Source organism: Melospiza melodia, chromosome 12, assembly GCF_035770615.1.
Source record: "Melospiza melodia melodia isolate bMelMel2 chromosome 12, bMelMel2.pri, whole genome shotgun sequence".
NCBI classification, from domain to species: Eukaryota; Metazoa; Chordata; class Aves; order Passeriformes; family Passerellidae; genus Melospiza; species Melospiza melodia.
The window spans coordinates 14,408,503-14,426,763 of record NC_086205.1 but is presented as its reverse complement, the minus strand read 5'-3'; the positions used below and the strand labels follow the sequence as shown (position 1 = coordinate 14,426,763).

The 18,261-nt window shown below is 41.0% G+C and overlaps 1 protein-coding gene across 4 annotated transcripts in view; it reads left to right on the top strand.

Moving 5' to 3' along the window:
* Positions 1 to 18,261, top strand: part of SLC9A9 (solute carrier family 9 member A9) — a 173,108-nt gene that overhangs the window by 3,976 nt on the left and 150,871 nt on the right. For 3 of the 4 annotated variants that reach the window (XM_063166931.1, XM_063166933.1, XM_063166934.1), the window contains exons 2-4: positions 1,993 to 2,195; positions 5,032 to 5,112; positions 5,716 to 5,792. In XM_063166931.1, the coding sequence (XP_063023001.1) occupies positions 1,993 to 2,195; positions 5,032 to 5,112; positions 5,716 to 5,792 (361 nt within the window). The remainder of the gene's footprint in view (positions 1 to 1,992; positions 2,196 to 5,031; positions 5,113 to 5,715; positions 5,793 to 18,261) is intronic. The other variant, XM_063166932.1, reaches the window with a different exon arrangement.

The window sequence follows — 18,261 nt, the reverse complement described above, 5'->3', positions numbered from 1 at the left end:
GACACAGTGACTGAAAAATCCCACCAATGGTCACATCTGTAATTAACCATTTTTTCCTGCTTCCACTTAAGACCCTGGAGAACCTGCATTGCCTTCAGCTGAAACATGACTGAGGTGTAGCTAGAGTGAGATTTTGCTGCAAGATCCCACTTCAAAGGAGGGAAGGAGTTTAGACTTTTTAAAAGAAATCTGAAACATTAGTGACAGCCTTTTCTGTTTCAATGCTGCATTTAAATAAATGTGCTTAAAACACATTTTGAATAGTCTTTTTCTGCCAGTGTCCTCAGACAGGCCTTGGTGAATGTCTACAAAATATTTCTGTTACCTGAACAGATTATGTAATTCCTGGTAATAGAAGTAGTAGTTTAAAACATTGAGTCATAAGGACAAAAATGGTAAAGGAAAACCTGTACATTTTATGCTCCAGAGAATGAAAAATATCAAGTTTATCAAATTAAACTGAATTTTTAACATATTTGAAATTGAATTTAAAAATTAATTATGTGGTTCTTCTGGAGGAAATCTAATTTTAAAAAGCTGAAAACCCTGACAGTTTTAACTAATGAATGGTTTCCTGGTTTCTGACTCATGAATTTGGACATCTGGGCTGAGCACTGTGGAAGTCATATTTCATAGTGGCACATGCAGTGCTTGCTTCCCTTTACATACACATACCTTCCCCTAACATTTTGAGGAGTTCTGTCCTTTACTACAGCTAGATCTATTATCTGATTTATTGCACGAATGCTGTGTAACTTAAGAGAGAGGTCTTGGGATTTTCTACAGCTTATTGAAATCCTCCATCATTTTAGAAAGCAACCACACTAAACAATAGATTCTAAACAAGCAGAAATGCCTCCACACACTAAAACAGACACTACAGCTGTTATTCAGCATCCCCACAAGAAGCAACAAACCTGACTTACAGCTATGCCAGGAATCTGCAGTTCCAAGAGTCCCTGTTAGCAGGAGATGTGACAAAAACAAGGATTCTTGAGGTCCTTGTGATCACTTGTATTCCCCTTCTGATTATGAGATCAAACTGAAACTGTTACATCATATTCTGCAGATGCTTCTCTGATATTTCATGTAATTTAATTTCTTTCTTGTCTTTTAATAGTAAGTATATCTATCTAGATTTTTAGGTGTCTTCCATCAATATTTCATCTAAGCATTCTTAGCATTTCGTGGTTATGCTAATAATTAGTAGCTGTAAAGCTGTTCAATCTATACATGGGACTGAAAGCATACATGACATAAAAGAAATATGGAAATTAAATTTGAAACCAAATCGAAGTCCCTGAGGGTGGAAATAATCTCAGTAATATTATCTAGCTAAATATTACCTCTCCTAAAATAAACATGCAGCCTCCCATAGAGCCCACAGAAAGTCATACTGTCCAGAGGATGGCTGCAGAAATACATTTTCCTTTCTGTTAAATGGAACGGGAAACAAAATATCTGTAAGACCGGTACATTGTTGATAGTCTTATAATTCCTTCCCTTCTTCCTGATTTTATTTTTCTATGTTTTTGCAGTCTCAAAAATGCAATCTTCTACAGAAAGCAGAATGTGCCTGAGGATGTGTCAGAGTTTTGTCCCCACAAATGAAGTGTGTAAAATACCCAACAGCACAGCTGATGTTTATATGCTCAGTTCAGCACATGAGTTGTGCAGACATCTCTCTGCTCTAAATAACTATTGAAAATGCAGTGGATGAGAAACTCAGTTAATTATTATGCCAGCAACTGGATCCCAAAAATAGGAGTATGACTGTGCATATGTCAAACCAACATCTGCATTCTAATGAAATTACCATTTTGGAAGAATATTTTTTGGTCATCTATGAAGTGTTGAGAGAGGTTCTGTAAATGTAGAAACACTGAAAAGGTATCCTAGTTTTGGCAGAGCTAATTTTTTCTCTAAATGTGTGTCATCAAATACTTAAAAGTACTTGAATATCTAATTTTTCTTTTTTTCTTTACTCTTCAGGCCTTGTAATGGGATTAATTATACGATATGTGACAAATTCATCAGATGTTGAAAGTGGTACTGTTTATGAATGTGAAAAACTGAAATCTGGGCCATCCACTCTGCTTATTAATATAACTAATCAGGTCTATGAATATCAATACAAAAGAGAGATCAGCCACCACAATGTCAATGGTCACCAGGGCAACACAATACTTCAAAAGGTAAAAGCTATCTTATTTTATCTTATTTTTGCTCTAAACTCTGTTTTTATTTTCAGGCTTGAGAGAGGAAAACAAGCTTCAAGTTAAAATGAGACAGAGAGAGAGTCTGTTCTGAATTTAGGGTGCGGAAGAAGAACAGTAAAGGAAAGGAAGTGTGGTAGAGCCCTGACCATCATTTAGCTGCAGGCTGACTGTGCACTCACAGAATGGTTTCCTGAGCTGTTTCAAATGGCAGTCCCAGCTCCTGCAGACACTGAGTTCACTGCAGACACAGCTGTTAACTTGGATTCATTGCCACTAAACCTTTATAAACCTCACTGATATCTTTACTTTTCCTCTGCCTTCAAAGTGACTTGCTCTGGCAGGATAATGCAAGGGGAGGTTACCTCCTGTGGATAGCACAGGAAACTGCAAACTCTGAACGTTTTTCAAAACACAAACTTATAAATATGTACTTAATGTACACTTAAATTCATCACAGCATTCTCATACATTCTTCCACTCCTGCAGTGGTCCTCAGTAGGGAGACAGCACTGGGGCAATTCAGGCTGGATGCGAAAAGCGAAGTGCAGGAGTCTTTCACAATGCCATGGCCCTTTCTTTTTCCAGTATATAAAAAAAAATTCACTTTTTTAGTATATGTTTCCCTGGTCAAATAATATTTGCTTCTTATAATGTTCACTTTTTTTTTAAATGGCAGCCATTTGAAGAACACTGGAGTGCAGAAGCACTTTGTAAACCTGCATTTTGTGCTAAAAAACATTGTATATTCACATGAAGCTCCAAAGCCCCTACCAATGGCTTTTTAAAATAGTGCAATGTATTATTTAGCTTCTTTCCAAGTATTATTGTTTGTCTAGCACAGTAATGCATGACCTGTGTATTATACAGTTATCATTGGGAAAACTTTTAAGTTATGCTTAGAATGTACACTGTGGAGCTCAGCAGAATTTGCATTTAACCATCTGCTCAAATTTCTTGCTGATGCAGCAGCATTGTGTGCCTGTCTGCTGTTACTGCCAGACTTGCCCTTCTCAGAAAGAACCAGACTGTCAAGGACCATTAGAGTTGTGGTGGGTGGAGACAGGAAAATACTGTGGCAGTCAGACTAATCAGCTTTTGCTGAATCTCCATTCTTTTTCCTGCTAGTTGGTTGCAATTGCAGCTCTGTCTCAGCCAAAGTGTGTTTCATTTCCAGGGCACGTGTACTAACCCATTACATTTGATCCTCTTCCCCAGACCTGGCTCTGGAGCTGACTTAGGAGAGAGGAGGAGCAATGACTTGCACAGAAATTTCTCTTGCCCCTACAGGGAACTGCCCAATCTTGTTTCTATAGTCTCAGTTTGCTGGAAGGCTCTTGAAGGTCTCAGCTGTGAATTGTAGTTCTTCTAAATTATTGCACAGACCTCAGTCTGCCTGGATTTTCACTTCTTTTTCCTTTAAAATTACCTGGCAGATGCCCTCTTCAAAAGAAAATAAATAAAAAAGGAAAGGGGGATGAGTTCAGCTGTATTTAGGAGACGAGACAATAACAATGCCTGGCAGCCTTCCTGACTGGCAAAAGCACTAATGTAAAAACCAGAAAGCATGATCACACCATGCTCTGGGTTTTGTACAACTGTAATTCCCTTTTGACTGCACTAAAAGTGTTTACTTAATGCCTTTTATCAGAGAGAATAGATTGTGCCATGACTTACAAACATGTATTCTTCAGAACATGTTTTGAATAATAAAACATGCAGTCAGGATTTCTGATGTCCACAGAAAAGATATTTCAACATATCTGCTGAATTAATTCCAAAATTAACATTTGAGAATGTTAGTTCATAAATGAACAAAATCCTTTTTTCATTAGGTTTTCAATGGTGGTGTCAGCACAGCTAATGTTGCTGGCAGGTAATTTAGCTAGAATTTTTAGCTTTTTAATTCAAAGTGGGCAGGATGGAAAAAAGTCTCAGCTCTCACTTCCTGTTTATTGAATCAAGCTGTCTGTTAGTAAGAAGGCAGAAGTAATTCTGTAGGCAGGTCTTACTCTTTTGAAGGAAAATAATCTATAATACTATAGCCTTAAAATATCACTTCATCTGAACAAAGGAGCTGCAAGCCTTTGCACTAATTACCTCCTGTCTCTTAAAAGTATTGGTACAATACCGCCCACTGACAGAACACTGAGCAGTACACAGGCTTATTTAAGTTGGCTTTTTTAGGTTTTTTTTCTCCAGCAATGCTGTAATTTTAAAGAGAATTCTGTTCTATTCTATTGAATTGCAATGGCTGAGCAATGTCCTTGGTCTGTCTCTGTGCCAGAAGTTGAAGGCCAGTATGATCAGTGCACTTCCTCATTCTAGCATTGCTTTAACACTTTTAATGGCTATTTTATAAATTATTTCCTTCAAACGAAATGTTACATTGGTTTTGGTGATGTAGGCCTTTTATCACCCTTCTGTACATGGGGAACTGAGGCACAACACTGCTGATGTGTCTTTCCTGAAAGTGACCAGGAGATCATGTCTGAACCAGGAGTTATGTCATGGGACTGGCAAGTTGGATGTCTGGTAGGGCAGCTGCTGTCACAGGTTAAGCTGCTTTTATGTGGTCCTTGTAATGTAGCACAACTGATTTCCTTCCTGAAGGAATACTTTTCAGGTAGTAGTCTGCATCTACAAGCTGTAAGGAACTACACATTTATACTTGCAAAAAACCACCTCAGAATAATCTCACAGACAGTGGAGGTGAGCCTGAGATCAGTCCTGATAAGAAGACACAATTAAAAAACTATCATATCAAATTAAATGCTACTTTATTTTTCCTTACCCTCTCTTTTGTCCTTCCTAGCAGATGACCTTTGATCCTTCCATCTTCTTCAACATTCTGCTGCCACCCATTATATTTCATGCTGGATATAGTTTGAAGAAGGTATGTGTCTTTCTTTTTGTGACAGAAGGGTCTGAGTGTGGCTGCTGCTCTCTAGACCCAACAGGCCAGTGACAAAGGACAGTCAGCTAACAATTTCATTGCCAATTTAATCCATTGCCTAGCAGGAATGGATTAAAATGAATGATTCATGGCCCTCATTCTGCTCTCTTTCTGTCCCTGTGCAAAGATCTGATTGTGCAGTTCAAAACACTCAGGCCTCCCTGTTTTCAGAGGAGACCACTCTGAGTGCTCTGAACTGCAGGCAGGAACAGCCTGTGTTCCATATCCTGCCTGATCAGGACTTTGTTCAAGGGATGGGGTCATGATACCATTTGCATCAGGTACTTCCAGTCTGCCATGATCCTGAAACATTTGGCCAGATACATAAAAAAGAGGTAATTTTGATAGCATTCCACCTGGGGGAAAAAACTGAACACCTTTAAGTTGTAATTTCCAAAATAACTGAGGTAGCCAATATTGCTCCATCTTCTAGATGAGAAATGTGTTGTCACAAATGACAGTTCTAGATGTGTTTCTACTTGGTCTGAATGCTTTTTTATTTACTATATAACAAAGAACTTTCCTTCAAACTTTCCTCCCCAGAGACATTTTTTCCGTAACTTAGGATCAATTTTAACCTACGCCTTTTTGGGAACTGCCATCTCCTGCATTGTCATAGGGTAAGTGAGTGCCTTCTGCTATTATCACATGCTTGGTATTTCTTTCAATTAAAAACTAAACTTTAAAAAGAATTGCAGAGCCTGCATGGTCCATATACTAAGCAACTGGTGTAGCAGATACAGTAATTCCTTCTCAAGGAGTGCTGAGATGGAAAAGGTATAAAGCTCTTACTGGCATTAATATGTGATGGAAGTTTCTCCTTTAATGTCATTTTAATAATAGTAAAATACATGAATGACCTATAACTTTGAGTTCAATGATTTTAAAACCATTCTTTTATGGGTATGTCATCATATCTATCTTGAAATCCTAGATTTCTAATCATCAAGCTTAATAAGCATAATGCACCAGAGGCATTGTGGTATTAAATGTCCTGTAAGCCATGGTTGCTCCAAGTGCCAGGAAAATTTAGACTCTGCAATCAAAGTATGATCATCATCTGTGCTGCAATACAGAGGAGTGTAAACTCTCAACATAGCTGTCTCCCCTTCATGTAAAGAAAAACCACTGAAATCTTTGGGCTCAGGAAAAAGGATGCCTTCAGTTTCAGACCCAGAGGCATTGTGCCATGTGTCCCATTTATTGGGGAGGAAAAGCTCAACCTCACTTTGCTTTCTGAAATTTTGCTTTTCTCAAGAAATGGCACCTCATCACTTCTTGAAGTTCACAGCTTGGGCAGCTCCATCACTCATATTTTCCTCCTGTCTTTATTTGTATTCTATCTATGACCCTTGCTCTTTTTTCTTTTCATACCCATCTGTGGCAGAGAGCACCCCTAAGATTGAAATTATAAATTCAGTAAGAAAATCTACATCCAAACAACAGTTTGAGCCAAATTGTAGCACATTTCTGAGGTAACAATGGTTCTGGGTCTCAGTTGTACTCTTCCTGTGCCTCCACTCTCTTGTCTCAGCTATGAACATAAACCAAAGCCAGTGGATCTGTGAGACTGCAGGAAAGCATTAGGGTGGTCCAGCCAGTAATGCCTTTAAAAATGCATTTGGTTTAGGACTCTGACATTGCCCCTTGTAAATGGAAAGTGCCAGAGCAGCTTGGATAAGTTTGTTAAAATAAACATAATATATTGAATTCAGCCTTTATTCCCAATACTTTCATTCCTAGATCCATGCCATTTTATCTAAAACAGAATAAATGCAGATAGAATCTACTACAAAAAGTTCCTACTAGAAACAATTCCTATAGCAGTTCAAAGTTCAAGCCCAAAGTCAGGGATAAAGATCCAAAGGAAACCTTAGGGTAGAGAGTGGTGAGCACTGGGCCTTGCACTGTGTTCTTGTACAAACCCACAGCCCCCACTGGAACCACTGCAGAGAAGGCAGCAATATATATATTCAGAGCAGGGCTTGTGTGAATGTGAAGCATGTTTGCATAATGTGCATGTCAGGATAAGGAGGAGATAATGACTGCATGAAGAAGAAAGATTACATGAAAACTTTACTGAAGGGAATGAAAAGTAAGCCCTAAAAGAAAACTGTGTCCTAAGAGAGAAAGGGTGAAGAACTAGTTCTGTTACAAAAACAAAAACAAAACAAAAAAAAAACAAAAAAAAAAAAAAAAAAAAAAAAAAAAACAAAAAAAAAAAAAGACAAAACCCTGAGGTACTTCTAGGTATCATCGCTGTAGACAAATATATTGTGCACAGGTATGATTAAACTTGTGCTTTCTTCTCATCATACGAGCACAGCACAAGCACAGGCAGTACCTCGATATCCCCAGGCTCCAGCTCTGTTGTCTGCAGCCTCTCACTGGGGCTGTGCTCTGGCTGCCTGAATTACAGAGCTCTGTGTGAGCCCCTCTGGGGCTCCCTGAAGTGGCAGGGCACAGCCTGTAACAAAGAATGACCAGACCTCTCTTTGTCAACCAGAAACAGCTGGGAAATATCATTAATAAAGAACAGAAACATCATTTGGATTTGCTGCAAACTCTTGGAGTGCTAAAACGTTGCCATGGAACACAGGGATACAATGGTGCCTGTCTGCTCTTTGTGAGTCTTTGCTTTTGTGTGAAAGGCCTCAAGAAAGAGGAGCTGTGTGGAATTTGAGTGAAAAGGCTATAATCAGATATTCCCACTGAGGCTGGGGGAAGGAGGAGTAAGAGAGATTGATTTTCTTTTAGAGAAGATTGTGCCAAAACCTTCTTGCTTTCAGCTAAGTACTGCTCTAACGAGTGCCTGCCCATATTTGCTGTAAGACTGTCCTCAGCCACTTAACTCACAGGAAAGATAGACAGCTTTCCAAGCAAAGTGCACAAATTATGCCCTTCACACCAAATCTGACAAGCAAAGATCCATGCAGAGAGATCCCATGAGGGAAAGGGGATTTCCCCCTCTCCAGGCCCTGTTTTAACTGCAGAATAGCTGAAGTGGTCCCCTTCACAGTGAACAGTTTGCTGTCCCTGGGTCTGCATGATGTAAGATCATAGAAGATCCAGTCTTTCAATTAATCTTTTCTCTCTCAGTGGTTCCAGCTTCCTATCTTCTGAAGAGCAGTGTGGGATAACCACTGAGACTGCTCTTTCTTCCTGAGAAAAACCATCCAGGCCAAGTCTCTGTGAGGCTCAGCCTGACACAGGGCAGCCAGTCTTCTGCCGTAGGAGATTCCTTGAGTTTCATGGACTCAGAGAATAACTTTGGTTGGAAACAATGTCTGGATGTCTGCAGTCATCCAGAGCTCTGAGATATCTGTTCCAGTCTTAACCACTCTCACTACAAAGTGTCTTTCAAAGTGTTTATCCAGTTGCAATTTCCCTTGCTTCACCTTGAAAGTTCTGCCTCCCGTCCTTTCCCATTGCAGCCTTCAGAAGGGGCTTCATGTTCTCTGTACCCACCTGAGGACAGCACTTAGCTCCACTCCCACCTACATGAGGGAGCGCAGCTTCTGTCCCTTCTCAGGTGCCACAGCCCTCAAATTATCTTGGTGGTTCTGTCCCATCTCTGTCTTCCCTGTCCTGCAGTCCAAACTGAAACACTCTATTCCATGTCACCTCCAGGTGCCAACAAAAGACTTAATGGCTTCTCCTGGTTTGCTCACTGTGCTTCCATGAACACAATGTGGTTTGCAGTCAGAGCTGCTCCTGTGAAGTCCCATTGTGATTTGTGCTCCATTTGATATCCCCCAGGACTCCAGGGGCTTTCTGCACATACTTGTGTAGCCAGCCCTGTTTCTGTGGGGCTGCTGCATAGGGTTGCTGTATTTTTCCATAGGTACCTCATTATTAGCTGTGTATTATGACCACAGTAAGCTGAAGCACCACTGAGCTGATGCTACCCAGTGAGTGCATGAAAACTGGGCTGCTGGAGTATTAAATTAACATCTGCCCCCTCTTGCCTTTTTTTTTTTACTTTTTACATCTTAGGAAGAAGCAGGGAAAAGGACCTAATCTTATTTTCTGCAAGGAACAGTGTTCTCTTTCCTTAGATTCTATTTTTAATAAACTGTGCTGGGGTGCATCTTCCAGAATTGATGTCTGTAATAGAAATTTTCTATTTTGATAATGGAAGAGTGTTTAAGTATTTGGAAAAATCTTGACACTGTGATAACAACCTATCAGAGCAACATATTGAGTGGCAGAGGGTGTAGAACCATTTGCATTTTTCCCCCTCTTGAAATCCTTTGGACTTCTTTGCTCAGCATTCTCAGTGGCAGCCAGGGCCAAGATGCCTATGCATGTGAGCACTGAGATCATTAAGTTGGTCTTATCTGTGATTTTTTATTTGGTTTCATTCGGTTTCTCTCGAATTGCAATGCCAAAACCACATTTTCGATATTCAGAATGCAGCATGTTTGCAGCCACTCACTCATATTTTTTCCAGCCTGTCTACTACGTTTGGCAAGGCCTGATTTTTCTGGAATTTAAAGCTCTCTGAGTGTGCAACTCAAATAACAAATGTATTTACAGAAAGCGTAGGCCAAGTTTGATCTGTCTTTGTGGCTGCAGGGAGAATTTTGCTTGAATAAAGCTGAGATAAAATTGGGGTTTGGATGAGAAAAAGTAGACTAATTGTTGTTTTGAGGGAAGCTATGAAATGCAAATAACTGATAATAGGGGTGTTAGGAAAAATCATGCCAGGATGATCCCTGTTTTAGGAGGAAGGATGTTGGTGCTTTTATTAGCTGCTCAGTTTGCACAACCTTCTCTGGCTGGGGAGACAGGACTTCTCCTTATTTCAGCTGGAGCCACAGGTGGTTAGTTTGGCTTGATTCATTCCAGTATGTCTGTGAACACATGGATGCTGGATTACAGTAACCATGTCAGATCACTTCGTGGCAATCAGTGCTCAAAATTCAAGTTCTAATTAAAAACCCTCATAGAATCAAAGTATTTCTTTTTTATATCTGTGTTTAACTGCAGTGACTAACAGTTTGGACAAAGTCTCTTCTGACATTTAAATTCAAATGTGAGGAATAAGTCATCATAATTGATTCTCACAGGCAATCAAGAATCCTTTCCTCTGCCATTCCTCACCATTCTACAAATGAATATTCAAATGCTGTCCACATATGGTTACTAAACACTGAGACTATAATAATACAACATAATAAATATAATAAATATGAAATGAAATTATATATGTAATTATAATATAATATAATATAATATAATATAATATAATATAATATAATATAATATAATATAATATAATATAATATAATATAATATAATATAATATATAATACATACACTTTTTTAATTCTCTCTTTTAAAATCTGAATCCTAGATGGTTTTTACTTGAAAACCAGAGCAATTTTTTTGTCTTTGTACATAGACATATACGTATATAAGTAAAATTTTTTAAGAGAGAAAGAAAGGAGTATCAAAAATATCAAATACCAATAGAAATATTTTTGTTGATCATGATTAGAATTTCCATCATAACTTTCTATGAAAGTAGACATTTTCCATTCAAATGTCTATGATATAAATATTCCACCATCACATGGAATTTTTTTCCTTCACTGTTAACTGTACTGTTACAGCAGTCCCTCTGTGCCTTCTAGAGAAGGATGGCTGGGGCTGAATTAATAACACTGTTGCTCAAATGCAGCACTAACAAGAAAAGTTCAACTTTCCTTTCCACAGTTTACCTGGGTGAGATGCATCCTGACATAACTGTCCAGTCAGCGATTCAATTCTGTCACTGTCACACCTGCCCAAACATTATTCTGAAGGTGAGGAGACACGTACCCAAAAGCCTCAGCAGGCAGGAGTTGTGGTTACTGAGCTCTGCAGGACTGGGGATATTTTTCATTTCCATAAGTACTTTGGGCTGGAGGGGAGTTTAGGGAGGTTTTGGATGTGTTTATTGCTTTCTGCCAGAAGCCTAATGGAATATCCAAATGGGGTCTGCTGACAGGGAGCAGTAGTGGCCCTATAATCTGGTGCTCTTTCTCACTGGAGGGCTATGGATAGACTTTACAGCTTGGAAATGAAACACTTGTACCTATGTGCTCCAGCAGAGCAAAGCCAAAGGCTGTTTGGCTTGAATTTACTGTGCGGTGCTGTGGGATTCTTCTGGATTTTGGAACTGTTTCTGCAAGGGAAAATGGGGCCAGGTTAAGGGTAACAAAAACCACAATCTCTGTTACAGAGTTCTACATAAACTAAGCAAATACCTTTACAAGGATTATCTGCTCTCTACCAGCTAAGCTCTTGCCTCCCAGGTGATAACTTTTGTATTAATTTAGGCTCAACTCATGTACAAGTATTTTTTTTTCCTTAATAAAATACTCTTTTGTACTGCATGTCATCAAATGACACATAAAAAACCCCCAGGTCCATCCTTCCTCCACACTCCACTTGTAAATAGCAAATGCTTAACCTCCCCACAAGCAAGAAAAACAGCTTTCTTTTTGGTATAAACAGAAACTGCTGAGGGGAAGTGTTAAAGTATCTTAGTGCTGTAGAAATTAACTGAAGGAGAAAGAGGGAAAAATTATATATAAACCACTTACCCTCCTCAGTGTTAAAAACCCCTGAACATCAGATGTCTGACTTCAATAATGTCTAACAATATTTTGAGGCCAGATATTCAGCCTATGAGTGGAAATAAAGACAAAACTAGTAAGAAAACATGAAATGAATGTAGTATAGCTGTTATAAGAGTACAGTGCCTGTGCTAGTACCCCTTTTGGAGGTTATGGCTGCTTCCATGTCCCATCTTGGAGTGAATGCAGGCATTTTTTTCACTCACCAGACAGTATTGCCCCAGTTTAGCATTGACTTGAGGAAACTCAACAGAGATTATTCAGCTGAAAAATCAAACTAAGTCTCTCCAGATTTCTCCAAAGGCAGATGAACATGCTGCATGCACGCTGCACATGTTAATGTGCAGCTCAGTTGCCCAAAGCAGTAGCTTTGATTCTTTGGTCAGCCCAAATCTGAGGTAATTCCATTGCAGTCTGTGGAGTTGCCACCTGCAGCTCAGAGCTGCAGTTACAAGGGGCAGTTGCTGATTCTCACTTTTGTTCAAAGGTGTGTGGTAAATCCAAAATGGGTTTGTAAAGTGTAAATTTAGAGAAGCTTGAAAATATACACTGTGATACTTGTGTTGGGGAATTCTGCACAGGGAGTAGAGAAGGAAGAGGCTTCCTCATAGCCATAATTCAGAGAGTTCTGGCAGGACTAAAAGTTATAAAGTATTTTACAAAGCACCTCCTATTTGTGTGACATATGAAATTATGGATAAGAAGCTGGATTAAATCAAGACACTGATATAAAGTAGTGTTTCCCAGACCACTGACACCCACACAGAGTGGAAAGTTTTCCAAGAGTACTTTGATGCCTCCAAGCATGTGTTGCTGCAAGTTCAGCCAGAATTTGTCGCTATTTCGCAATAAGCATCTGACATTGTTTACTGCAGCAGAGCTGATCATGCAAAAACCAGTTTTTCTTCTCATAAACAGATGTGCTAAGCAGCAGGAAGTAATTATTTGTATCATCCAGAAGAACCCCTCAGCATACAAAGGAAATAAATGTATGATAGGGAACACCAAAGGTGTGGGACTGCAGAGACAAATAAAACCTGGAATAGCAGGAGATTAATCTAAAATTAAAAGTATGTTTAATTTGGTATTTGATAGAGCCAGCAGGTTCTCCAGGAATCCATCAAAGAATTTAAATCATGTGCTCTTCTGAAAAACATGCAAATGCCATTTGTTGCAAAACAGGCTAAACACTCAAGTCCAGATATTTCCCAATAAGAAACCCTATCCTGGAAGGAAGAGTTTGTTTGTGTGATTTTTGTTTGGGTTTTGGGTTTTTTTTTTTTAAATGTCTTCCCAATTGCCTTAAATGTCAAAGCTTTAACTGCAGAAATGAATACTCTTGAATAGAGCTCCTCATGTCTTCTTCCCTGATGTTCATGCATCCTTTAAAAATTAACATGCAGAGTGGCTTCCAAAGATTGCCAGTCTCCTCTTTCTCTGGCAATAGATCATCCATACACCTGTGAGAAAAAAAGCTTCCTTGGCTGAAGTATCATTTGCAGTCTCAAGTTTGCAAATCTGCTGTTGCAGTCTCCACAATGACTTTCAGGGAAAACATCTTTACAGAGCAGGTGAAATGGAAAATATGCATCCCTTATGGCTCCTTATCCTGAAATCCACTGTCTTTCTCAGTACATTCTTTCTTTCCAGAACAATTCCAGGCTACAGAGGAGACGAAAGCAGATGAAAGCTGCATTGACTTTGATGTCCATGTTAGTTCATTTTGCACCTCTTACAGATATTTTTCCATACTGCATGAGAAACCTGCACACCAAGCCTATAACTGGGGAAGGCATCTCCAGCCCTGGCTGTGCACTGTATGTATAAACACCTGTATGGCTTTGCTAGGTAGTGAGCCAGGCCACGTTTCCTTCTGAATCAAAACAGGCAACTGTGTGCCCTCTGTCAGGAGCACTTGGACTTGTGAGTTGGTTGCAAAGTGCTTTGAGCTGCCTCGTCGTTAAAGGTGCAACAGAAATTGAAAACAGAGGAGGAAAAACCTATTCCACTACAGTAGCACGGAGCTACCTGCAACCTGCATCTCTTCAAATTGACAGGTTTGCTCTCAGATCAAAGGCTGAGCAACATTAGAAGTGTACAGGCAGCAAGTAGCTCATTGGAGCAGGCAGAGAGGGGGTGACTGAGATCTCCTGCCTGTTACCTTGAAAAATTCATAATACACCAGCTCAAAGGATGCTTTGTTCTCCCACCCACCACCATTTTACATACCCCACTTCTGAGCCAGCTGATCAAATGGTGCTTTTGTATCTGACAAGTCTTTTACTGAGCACAACTGGCTGTGGCCTGAAATGTTCTGTAAACACAGCAGTTTTTATGATGGCCCTGGGACAGATGCTGCATTCATTGGAGACAAAACCTACAAAAGCTGGTCTGGTCAGGTAACCAGATCCTACACAGTGAGAGGCAGATGGCATTTAAATAGTACACAGGACTTTTCTTCTGATTACTAAGGTGACAATAAACCATATAAGGTGTGTCCCTAGCCTTGGCTCTCCTTAAAATACTGCTTGTCTCAGAACTCCATTACATTTGACTCCATATTCCATACATTTGACAATGATGATAACCTGCAGCAAGTTCAGTGGATGGCCACCAAGATGGACAGGGGCTGGGACATTTGCCCCATAAAGAAGAAACAGAAGAAACTGAGCTCATTTAGCCTAAGTAAGAGGGGCTTTGAGGGGAGATTACCAAGAAAGAAAAGACAGGCTCTTCAGAATAGTACATGGTGAGTTGACAGACATAAACTGTATTTTAAAAAGGTTTGACTTGATATAAGCAAAATATTTTTCTTCATGAGGACACTCAAGCATCAGAACAGATTGTCCAGAGATGCTGGATGTGTAATCTCCATCCTTGGAGGTTTGCACAACTGAAGTATCTAAGGCCCTAACTACTCTGGGTTGAGCTCATAGCTGAACCTTGCTTTGAGTAGGACTTTTGACTAGAGACATCCTCTGGTCCCTTCTATAACATAAGTTACTCTAAATTCTATGTTGCTGTAAATAACAAACCTTACAGCAGAACATATGCCGTCCCTAATCCATTTCTTTCAGACTTTTTCTACTTTAAATTTTCTGCCACTTTTTCTGATTCAATTATCTTGGTCTCCATCCCGCCATACTCAACACTTAGCTTGCAGGATATTTTTCTTTCTCCTCACTTTTTGTTGAAATACGCAATAAAAAGGTCTTTCTGAAGAAAAGTTAGGATTATTTCACTTCCTTCTGAAGCAAGTACTTTATGCATGAATATGGCTCTTAAAATGCTAATTAATCTCAATTCTTAGTCAGCTCCATAGCTTAGAAAGCAAAAAAGTCACTTTCCTTTCTGTAATACACTGATTGGGCACTTCCTTGCTCTCTGCAACACCGCCTCTCCCCAGCTAACTACTCTCCAGCTGAAGCTTAGCAGCAACCAAAATAGAAATGTGAAAGGACCACAATTGCCACTCCTTTCTGACCTCTCCATGATTGAGAGCATGGGTGCTTTTATCTCTTATATGTGCACGCTGAAAGTTTTGAGCAGGATGATGTCACTGATAAAAAAACATCAAAAAAAATCCACTTGATCTGCAAAAAAGACAATGAGCAACAGCAAAACCACTGCAACACGAATTTAAGGTCACGTACAGGCACAGAGACTGCGCCAAGACTTCAAATGAAAAAAAAACAATTTTTTTTTTAATTGCTCATGTTCCTTTCTTCCATCCTTACTACCCACTCATTGATGAAAAAAGGAAAGAGCTGATTTTCCAATGAATCGGAAAAATTTTCGGAGTTCTGTTTGCCTATTTTATTTAACCCAAGTGGGACTGCGCATGAAAACATTAGGTGCGTTCCCTGGGAATGATCGCCTTTTATTTCATTTTGGGAGGGTTTATGCAACCTCAATGAAAAATAAGTATTCTAAAATGAAAGTAAGAAAGAGGGGAACGTATCTCAAGTTGTTCTCTCTAGCAGATCATGTCATGTGGTTCATGCAGGTGCCCTCTGTTGTTCATCAGGCTGTGAATACAGCTGGTTTCAGTATCTTGCCCTGTGAATAACAGAGTGAGATTGCTCTTCACCACTCTTTTGTCACACTCAACAAATAATTTAGGATGGAATTAACTTAGGTCCAATCCCCTGACAAAAACAAGGCTTACTGCAAAAGCTGGAGCAGGTAATGTGGAGCCTGCGGGTCACATTCTGAATGGACCTCGGTGTTCCTCTGAGGAGCAGCATTACTATCCAGGTGCAGCTGCTTTCCAACCAGTGCTCATTCCCTTCTGAGCCCAGCAGGAGGGAGGCTGTGCCGCCTTCCCAGTCCTTCCGAGATGGGTGACTTAACCAGCTTTTCGTAATCTTCCTATGAAAGTTGTCTGGCCCCTACAGAAATCCATGGTTTGTGCTAAAGCATAACACAGTAGCTGCCTAACCTGGCTGCTACTCATTCAAAGATGTTTAAAATACGTTTTAAACTGGGCTTGATTTCTAGGAAGCAGAATATTGATGTCGCTCTAGATGTGGCACAGCGCCCTGGCTGACAGGGCACAGGGTGTGACCGCTCAGCGGTGTCAGCGACGGGGGGAAACGCTCAGCGCCCTGCCCTGCCCTGCCCGGGCTGTGCTGCAGCGTTCGCAGCTCAGCGCGGCTATCGGGAAACCGCGGCTATCTGAAAAGCGCCTTTCCCCGTCACATTCAGATGGCTCAAAAACTCGGGTATCACGGAGGGAGAGCAGCCTCAGACAGGCTGGCACGGGCCAGCAGCACCGGAGCCAGAAGCCTTATCGCTGTACTGGGATACTCAGGATCCGCCTTCCTGCCCTAATCCCACTTGGGCACCTTTCCAAAACACCCGCAGTTGCGGCCAAAGGCTCGTTTGTGTCTGATCCCCGCAGACCGGTTCGGGAGCCTCCCTTCTGCTGCCCTTCAGACTCTGAGCGCTCCCGTTCCGCTGCTGATCGCAGTTTAACGCGTGGCTGGGGCTCCACAGTTTTAAATCCTTCCGCCGTCAGAGCCGAGCCGTCGGCTTTGCTTCCCAGGCGCCAGAGAGGGGAGAAAAAACCCATCGCGACTACTTTTAAACACAAACAAACGGCGAGAGGGGGAGCAGGCCGAGCCCGGCCGAGCCCGGTGCCGCAGTGCCCGCAGCGGAACAGCGCGGCCGGGGCCCGCAGTGCCCGCAGCCGCCACCGGGCGGCGCCCGCGCTCCGCCCTCGTGCGGCCGGGCCCCAGCCGGGCCGGGCCGGGTTCGGCTGTGCTGAGCCGGGCCGGGCCGAGCCGAGGGAGCCCACCGAGCTCATTGCCAGCAAAATTGCATGAACTTGCTTTGAATGCAGTTCAGAACTGCCCGGGGCTCCTCTTCACGGCTTCTCTAGGCCGGTCCTGGGGACACCAGGCCACACGGGGGCCTGGTCTGGGACATCCCGATCCAGCTGTGCTCCTGTTGCAGATCAGGCGGAGCCAGCGCCAGCTCTCTTGTTTATCTTGTGACAGAGCAGCTCCCAAAAGTCTGCAGCAGCATCACTTGTAGCTTCCACTTCTCTTTTCTGGGACTTTGTACTGGGTGTTCTACAAGTTACTAAACAAGCGTCATCTTTTTCTTGTCAGTTTTCCAACACTGATCTACCCTGGGGTTCTGAATAATTCAATAAATGAAGCAATTCTGATGAACAGTTATTAGAAAACTATGGATGTCTTGGGGATACAACAGAGTTTCTTAGCTAAAGTTGTTGTCCAGTCTTCAAAAGTATCAGAACGTTAATAATCTGTCTGATTTTCAAAAGTTTTCCTGTCATTTTCTAAGTAGGGATTTAGTTGTGGAGTTGTGACACAACGATTTCAGGACATCACTAACAAAGTTACACCATTTGTGGGAACGCTTGGAAGACTGGAAGTGACTCAGAAGCCTGCAGGAGTTGTTACAATGCCCTCCTAGCAAAAGGAATAGACTGCAAAAGCCATTACAGTTGCAACCTCTCACTGGCAAATTGCAGCCTCATTAGTAATCTTGGCAAGGTGAAGGGGGTTTTACATTACTGATCCTCTTGTTAGCCCCTCAAGTGTGCCACTGAAGCGCTCTTTCGGGAGCACTTTGTGGAAGGGAATGTTGTAAATATATTGCCTTTATAGGCAAACAGACACTCTCTGTCTTTGGGGCCATCAAACTGGCACATTCACCAACTCACAACTCACTTAAAAATAAATGGGAAGAGAAGGTAGTAGTTAAACCTGCCAAAAATTAGGATCTAATGATAATTGTAAGCACATAAATTTTGGAGTATTTTCCCAGTGAGCCAAGACACATGCAGTAACATAAAATAGCTTCCTTTCCCCACAAAACTCTCTCATTAGTGGTGTGGATGTTCTAGTTAATTTGGAACTCTTCTATATGCAATGATGACATACACATATATATGTATACATATATATATATATATGTTTGGTTTTTTTAATTG